This window comes from Mirounga angustirostris, unplaced genomic scaffold, assembly GCF_029215605.1.
Source record: "Mirounga angustirostris isolate CCGP_5_RB_7025 unplaced genomic scaffold, mMirAng1.0.hap1 SCAF_6, whole genome shotgun sequence".
NCBI classification, from domain to species: domain Eukaryota; kingdom Metazoa; phylum Chordata; class Mammalia; order Carnivora; family Phocidae; genus Mirounga; species Mirounga angustirostris.
The window spans coordinates 108072574-108080675 of NW_026991714.1; the positions used below are offsets into that span (position 1 = coordinate 108072574).

The 8102-nt window shown below is 51.2% G+C and overlaps 1 protein-coding gene across 1 annotated transcript; it reads right to left on the reverse strand.

Moving 5' to 3' along the window:
• Positions 1-496: 496 nt before the first annotated feature.
• MBL2 (mannose binding lectin 2) lies at positions 497-3938 on the reverse strand. Its single transcript, XM_045876229.3, has 4 exons — positions 3000-3938; positions 2458-2574; positions 1526-1600; positions 497-870 (listed from the first exon to the last, which is right to left on the reverse strand). Exons 1-4 carry the CDS (start codon positions 3160-3162, stop codon positions 497-499), a joined length of 729 nt encoding a protein of 242 aa, XP_045732185.1. The 5' UTR covers positions 3163-3938.
• Between the last annotated feature and the right edge of the window lie 4164 nt (positions 3939-8102).

The window sequence follows — 8102 nt, forward strand, 5'->3', positions numbered from 1 at the left end:
ACTGCCGGATGTTCCAGTCTGGTGGTGCAAGATTTCCGGTGCAGCTCGTAAACAACTATAATAGCACCCACGTCACAGACAGGGCTGGGCTAGCCATGGGCAGGCACAGAGGGCAGGAGACGTTGGCATCCAATAGTGGCAACACGCTGGGGAGAAGGAACTGCATCTCCTGGAGGCTGAGGTCTCCTGCCCTGACACAGACTGGCCCTCCACTGGTCCCTCGGCTGGGCCGTGGGCTCCTCACTGAGGAAGGAGGGGGTTGACTTGGCCCTTTCCATGGCTGACTCTGACCTGCTGCTGTGCTCTTAGGAAGGACCAGAAACCCTCGAGGCCCACTGTCCACTTCTCCTCGCTTCCTCATCCCACACACTCTTCCCCTTTATTTCCCTCCCATCCTCATGAAAGAATGAGTCAACATTAGGGGGCCATGAATTCCCTTTCAGAGCCATAGGGGACACAGCAGGAAGGCCAGGAGGGGGCTGAGGAAGCTGCCTCCTCAGGCTGGGAATTCACAGACGGCCAGGAAGGAGGAGTGGCAGGAGATGTCATTCCAGAACCCGTCCTCGAGGATGGTCACACAGTCCTCCCCAGAGCTGTGGTCGTTGGGCTCATTTGTCCTCCAGTTGCTGTAGCTCAGCCTCCCTCCTGTCACATACATAAACTGGCCTTCAGTCACCTCATCCGTGATGCCCAGGAAGGCCACGTTCTTGGCCACATGCCGGATGGCTTCGTTCTCCTCGGCATTCTTAGGGGTGGCCATAGTGCCCTGGAGCTCGGCACACAGAGCCTTCACTTTGGAAAAAGGCATTGTTTCACCGTTGGTCACGTAGTGCTTCTTCCCAGTCTTTTTGCCCGAGGAGAACGCTTGCACTGAAATCACAATGGATGGGAGGGTTTGACTGGGCTTGGCGCTCAGCCCAGGACACTAGGGGGAAAAGCCCTGCTCTGGGAACTCAGGACTCTGAAAAATAGCCCCATGCTCAACCACCAGGTCAGATCCTAGTCAGGAAGCCCTCCTTAGCTATAGAGCAAGTCCCCGGCAGAAAGCTCACGCCCTCCTGGGAGATCCCACCCTGGAGACAAACATCTGTTACAAACTGGCCCGGTATAGGGGGACAGAGGGAAACATGCTTGGGCCACCCTGCCAGTCTTGGGCACCAGGCATGGATGGATAGCCATCGGAGACCCAGGGTTGCCAAAGAGCAAGCCAAGATTCTGGAAGCGTCAGACCTTCACGTGAGATCCTTCCTCTGCTACTTCCTAGCTGTGGGACTGCAAGTGAGTTATCTATACTTCCCGGACTGATTTTTCCTCACCTGTAAACGAAATGGGTCTAATCCTCACAAATAAGGCCAGTGAGAGGATTGAATGAAACCGTACTGTGAGAGAAGGCCGACCCGGCACAGGCCACGGGATATGGTAAGTGTTCATAAATGTTAGCCCTCGTCCACCCTCCCTGAAACCTAGAGCACGCAAGGAAAAGGTGAGAGCCAAGAACACACTGGGGGACAGAAAACGAGCTTACACTTTTTGACGTGGTCCAGTTCTGATTTCAGACTCGTTATCTCCCTCTCTAGGTGAGCCAGCTTTGTCTCAGCAACTGCGAAGCAATAGGAGGAAGGTCATTTAATGAGAAGACCCTCGACTGGAGAGGAAAGTATTTTGCCAAAGGCGGGGCCGGGGGGAAGAGCTTACTGAAGAGTATGCTTATTCTAGAGAAACAAGAAACCAAAACGAAGCCAGAGGAAGAAAACCTCTGGATTCCTGCCTTCTGAGATTCACTTATTAGCTCTTGTAAACTATTAACTCTGAACTAATAATAATAAAAAATAACTTATAAAGTATGACTCTGGATCTTTTTGTTCACATACTGCTTAAGTGTTGCTATATTATAACTATTTATAAGAAAAAGCCCAACTCATGATTTTCCTTTTTGAAAATTTTCCTTAACCATTCTCTTTCATTTCTTATTCCAGGCAAACTTCTTAATACTCTTATCAATCTGATGGGCCAGCTGGCAGATATTAACAAGAGGCCATCATTTTACTTTTGTTGTGACTGAATTTACTTCCTTTGACCCTGAATGAAGTTGCCATGACGTTCCCTACGATTCAGGGGTCCTAGGAAACCAGCCGTTTTCATGCCACTCTTTTGACAATAGACATGAAGGCGGCGCCCGAGAGGACATCACTGTTCCCTCCCAACCTGGAGACAAACGCAGACTGTGTCTGCTGAGCAAGAGCCAGGGCCCGTCTCCCACAGAGCCCTGGGGAGGAGAAGGCAGGGTTTGGAAGTCTGCACTCGGGCGGCACGCTCAGGGGAACAAGTATACTGGGTCGGGAGCAGTCGGGCATCTTCCAATGGGGCAGCAGGAAAAGGGCCACCTCCCACCTGGCCCTCGAGGCCCCAGAGCCCCGGGTCCCCTAGGCACACACTGGGCTGGGGTGAGCTCCTTACCTGAACTATCTCCATGGTCTCCTTTGGGGCCCTTTGGTCCTGAAACCCCAGGAGGCCCGATATTTCCTGGAGGCCCCATTTTTCCTGGAGGGCCCTGTAAGCCCCGGAGCCCTTGCCCTGTTGTAAGAGGAAGGAAAAGTGACCCAGGGGCTGTGGCGCCTTCTCTTCTTCCAGAAGTTCAGTTCGATTTACACTGATCCCAGAAAACCTCCAGTGAGCCAGTGACGACCCAAAGTAAAAAGATCCTCCTGCGTTCCAGGGGACAGCCTGTTCTAAGGGCCAGCTCAGGAACAGGCAGGCAGGACATCTGCTCTCTACAAGTGACCCCACATCGCGGATTCCTGTGTGGAAATGTGGGCTCCTGGAGGATCAGAGAAGCATCTTTGTTTTGGAGAGAATGACCTTTCACAGCAATGACTCTGAGTGAATGGTCACCCACTGTAATGAGAGGTGAGCATTGTCCTGTCTCTGCTAGACCCCTTGGGGGAACCGTCTCCGGTGGGGGGTAAAGATTTAGGAAATCAGAGCGGCCTGTCCTGTACCTGGTTCACCCTTTTCTCCCTTGGGTCCGTCTCGTCCATCTCTGCCTGGGATGGCGCAGGTGATCACTGGGCACGTCTTCTGGGCATCGCCCGAGGCTTCTGCTTCTGAGTTGGCTGTTGTCAACATACACAGAAGGACAGGAAGCGACGAAAACAGGAGCATGGCCCTGAACCTTAGGGTGGAGAAAGTCAGGGGAAATAATTCTGTCTCCTCTTGCTTCGTCAGCCTTTGCCACCCCCTCTGCTGTGCCAGACCCTGTGCTGGGGGCAGGAGACCTAGAGGGGACCGTCAGGGCTCTTGGCTCTGCGTTACTCCCAAGCTACAAGCGAGAAGTAGTAGAGGTAGTTCAGTGCTAAAACGAAGGTAATATAACAGTCGTACATGCAAGAGTGATACAACAGGGGCCCTGTGGGTTCGAGCCTTGGGAAGTTAGGCCGCCCCTCCGTGTGAGAGCCCACACGGTCTGGCGATCACAAACTAGCCCTCTGCTCCCATGGCCCGGCAGAAAGACCAAGAGCTCATCGCCTGTGTGAGCTTTGGCTCCTCTTTCTTGACTCCCTTCTTGAGGTTCCAGGGAGCCCCAGTTCCCCTCTTCTTCCCCTTCCTATGGGCCCTAAAGTTAGACTCAAACTCCAGCAGGTAACCTGAGGTCCCACAAGACCCATTTCTCGGCAGGACACCTGGTTTATGACATCCATTCTCTCATTTCACGTAAAAAGCCCGTCCTTCACTCAAGGCCACATCTGCCCCTGGGATCAATCCCAGTGGTTTCCCTGGCAGCCTGTCTGTCATCTTGCAGCAAGTCTCTACTTTGTGACAGGCACTTGCTGGGGGGGCTCAGGACCCAGGGTGTCCTGAGGCAGGGTTCTGACTCTCAGAATAGAACCTCCTTTGGTCCTTGATCCTGGCCAGATGAGACAGATTTCTCCTTCCCTTGCCTTGAGATTTTCCACTGAGAAGCCATTTTTTGCCAGCCAGAACCCAGGCTCCTGAAATTTCAGTTCATGCTGGATCTGGCAGGCTGTCAGCCCTCGTTCCTTCTCCTGGCAGGATCCTCTGTGTGCTGCCCAGAGGCCTCCCCAGCTCCGTTCCCCAAGCCGGCTGTCAGATCGCCATCCAGCTTTTGCTCAAGCTGGCCCCCTTTCCAGAAGCTTGGCAGCCCAGCCCCCGTGGGCCTGTCTGGCCTCTCATCCCCGTGTCCCTGGCCAGAACCTCCCTCACTGCTGCCTCTGCCCTTGCCTTCCCTGGCCTGTCACCTGCCTTAACCCTTCCCTTCCTCCAGGACACAGTGAGAAGTAAGGAATTGGAGGAGAACTTTCTTGATCACATTCTTCTCCACCTTTCTTCTTTCTATCTTTTTTCTTTTCTTTTCTCTTCTTTTCTCTTCTTTTCCTTCTTTCTTTCTTTCTTTCTTTCTTTCTTTCTTTCTTTCTTTCTTTCTTTCTTTCTTTCTTTCTTTCTTTCTTTCTTTCTTTCTTTCTTTCTTTCTTTCTTTCTTTCTTTCTTTCTTTCTTTCTTTCAACTTCCCCTGATCGTCCTGGAGGTCAAGGTCAGGGCTTAAACATGTTGTTGGCAGACACAGCCCACTTACATTTTTCCCTTTGGCTGAAAAGACCACCCTTTTGTTTGCAGAAGGGTCAAGTGGACCCTGCAAGGATACAAATGCCCCAGGTCAGAGGGAGACAGAGGCCCTGAACTCCTTCAGAACAGGGGACAGAAGCCCCTGCCGGACCCCTGGCCCAGGGCTTTCCCTCTGTCCTCCAGAAATGACTTACTTGGGCCTCCTGAAAGCACGGGGGCTACGGCCAGGAAGCAGGTCCTCTAGCCCAGGGACGTCAGGCCCAATTAACCTGGTGACCGGGGACAGTGCTGGACTGGCCTTCAACCCCAGATTAATAAACAACTGTCCTCAGAACCGCTGTCTACTGGGGCAGCTCTTCAGCGTCACTGCTGAGGTCCGAGGCCCAGCACTGGGCAGCTCACTACTTGAATAGCCCGCAATCCTCCCTTTGCTGCTCCCTCCTATGCATCCCTGCAGCTCCGTCCCTCTAACTCTCCAGAGTCATAGTCTAGACAGTACTTCCCGCCAGATATTTATTTCTAGAAGAGACATGATTAGACATTCCACCGAACACGCACTCATGTGTGAGCACGCGCATGTCCACACACGCCTACACATACAGGCTCACACCCCTGTGTCAGTTCCCCCGCCCCCCACTTGTGTTTGGTTCATGGTGGGGTGGGGGGTTGGGAGGGATTAAACACTGAGTCGCCTCATTCCTCCCTTCTCATTCACAACATTTATCAAAGGTCTTCTTTGGATGAGGCGCGATGTCCAAGGGCAAGGCACAGGGGAGGGAGTGTATGTAGATAATTCAAATTCAAGGCTGGATGTGGGCACTTGCACTACAGCTGTTCCAGCCTAGGATGCTTGCCTCTTCTTTGCATGATTATTGTCATTGACATTGCAGTTTAAATATTCTCTCTGGAGAAAGGGCTTTCCACTACCATTTAATTTTTTTTTTTTTTTAAGATTTTTACTGATTTATTTGACAGAGAGAAGAGACAGTGAGAGAGGGAACACAAGCAGGGGGAGCGGGAGAGGGAGAAGCGGGCTTCTCGTGGAGCAGGGAGCCCGACGTGGGGCTCGATCCCAGGACCCTGGGATCATGACCTGAGCCAAAGGCAGACACTTAACGACTGACGGAGCCACCCAGGCGCCCCTCTATCATTTAATTTTAAGTAGCCACTCCATCTTCTCTTTCTGTTTTAATTCTCTGCCTGTAATAGCTATCCCTGTAAAACTGTCTTGTTTATTTAGTTGCACATTCGTTGACTGCTGCCCTCCTTTAGAACAAGAACTCCTTCAGAACAGGGATCTTGTCCTCAGCTGTTGCTGCCCCACTCAGAAGGGTGCCTGGAAGCAGTCACCGCTGCTGGGAAGGGTGCCTGGAAACAGTCACCGCTGCTGGGAAGGGTGCCTGGAAACAGTCACTGAGTGAATGGGTCCTTCCGCATGGCCTCCACAGAGCAGCTCCCCGACTGCTCTCCCCCCAGAGTTAACATCGGTGCCCACGCTCCCAGCTACTTCTCTAGGGCAGGAGCTGTGTTTGCTTCACCAGCTTGTCTCCACGGTGCACCCCAGGGCTGGGCACACAGGAAGGGTCCCCTGAGAGAGCAGGGGGAGGAGCGGAGACCATGAGCAGGAGCAGGTGGCTGGCCAGTCCTCGATGCCTCCGCACAGGGTTTCCAGCAGCGACCGCTTCTTATCTCCAGAGCCTCATCAAGTGGCCTTTTTCAAGTCCCTGACCCGACCTTTGATTCCTGCCCTCCCCCAAATTTACACTCACTCTCTGAAACACTTAGTCTTACCAAATAGCTCGAGAGGTTTGCTTTTTCCCTGGTGGGGAGTCGGGGAGGGGCCACTTCCCTTTGAGTCTGCCTTGCGATTGGTGTTCTGGCTTCTCGAGGGTCATCAGCTCTGTGTACTCGAAGTCACTAAGCCTTGTTTGGCAGCCCTCCCAGATTCCTGGGGCCCCCTGTACAGAAGACCCCTCTCAAGGCTGTGTTTCCTGATGCCATTGGCATAACTGTGAAGGGCCCCAGGCCCAGAGGACAAAGAACATCCGACCCATGCAGCAAATGAGCAGACCTCCCAGAAGGGTGGGAGTTTGAAACAGAGAATTACATAAACCAGGACCCTCTATGCTACAGACTAGAGGAAAAGTGGCTTGGGGAAGCAGGGGAGACAATATGGCAGGAGGAGGGAAGGATGAGCAAAGAAAGGGACAATAAGAAAGCCTTGACTTTGCTAGGGAAAAGATCCACCTTTGCAGATGCGTATTTTTAGTCTGTCCTCGCCTAGGCCTGGGTTTTTTGTTTTTTGTTTTTTAAAGATTTTATTTATTTATTTGAGAGAGAGAGAGAGAGAGAGCACGAGAGGGGGTAGGGTCAGAGGGAGAAGCAGACTCCCCAGTGAGCAGGGAGCCCAATGCAGGACTCAATCCCGGGACCTTGGATCATGACCTGAGCCAAAGGCAGTCGCTTATCCAACTGAGCCACCCAGGCATCCTAGGCCTGGGTTTTAAAGCATGCTACACACTATTATTATTCTGCCAAGATGATTATTATTGAATTTTGCTATTTATGCCAAGATGAAAAATAGTTTTTCAAGTGTCTCAGCTCGTCACACCTTAGTGCACCATAGGGACATGCATGCTAGGTGCCTCAGGATTTTCTCAGATGGCGATCAGCTAAGTTTGAGATCCCCTTGTAAAACTTACCAAACACAGTAGGAAATAAGCAGAATGAAGGCTGACTGATACTACAAGCCTCAGAAGGAGTCCTCCCAGGACTGCTGCCTCTATAAACAGATACATTGATATTTTTATTTTTATTTATTTTTAAAGATTTTATTTATTTGTCAGAGAGAGCGAGAGTGAAAGAGCACAAGCAGGGGGAGCGGCAGGCAGAGCAGGCAGAGAGAGACTCGATCCCAGGACCCTAAGATCATGACCTGAGCCGACTGAGCCACCCAGGTGTCCCAAATTGATATTTTTAAAAAGACAGTATAAGAAAGAAAGAAGCAAAGGAAGAATAAAAATTTAAACAATCAAATTAATGAATTAGAATAAGGAAATAACTATAAAGCTAATAATAAAATTTAAAAAAACTGGTTCTTTACAAAAATAAAATAAGTAAACTTGGCAAATCTGACCAGAGAAGTTTGGATTATTGTTCCTGATATTTTATTTCTCCATATCATAGTATTACACATCTGTGCCCTTGGGCCATGGGAGTTCGCGGAGCCTGCCCTAGAGTGTGCAGCGTCCTCTACGTCCCACCCCCTGGGACATTTGGCTTGGCCGTGTGACCGTGAGCAGACACAGAAGGAATGGCAGCTTTACATGTGCTTACGCTTTTAACCCGGCCTCTTCTGGTTTTTCCAATCATGGGAAGAAAACGTCCCCACTACCACTAATATCAGATTAATTAAACAATGTGGAGCAGACACAAACGCTCCTGAAAGCCAGAAGTCAAAAGCAGCAGTTGAAGTCCAGGCAGGCATCCGTGGTCAATAGCGCAGTCTCTGGAATCTGACT

Excerpts from the sequence above, each read along its gene's own strand:
- MBL2 (XM_045876229.3), bottom strand. The coding sequence starts at position 3,162 with ATGCTCCTGTTTTCGTCGCTTCCTGTCCTTCTGTGTATGTTGACAACA. Across the intron at positions 2,575-2,999 it reads GGGAGAAAAGGGTGAACCAG|GGCAAGGGCTCCGGGGCTTA; the intron begins GTACAGGACAGG and ends CTCTTACAACAG. Across the intron at positions 871-1,525 it reads ACTGGACCACGTCAAAAAGT|TGCAAGCGTTCTCCTCGGGC; the intron begins GTAAGCTCGTTT and ends TTGTGATTTCAG.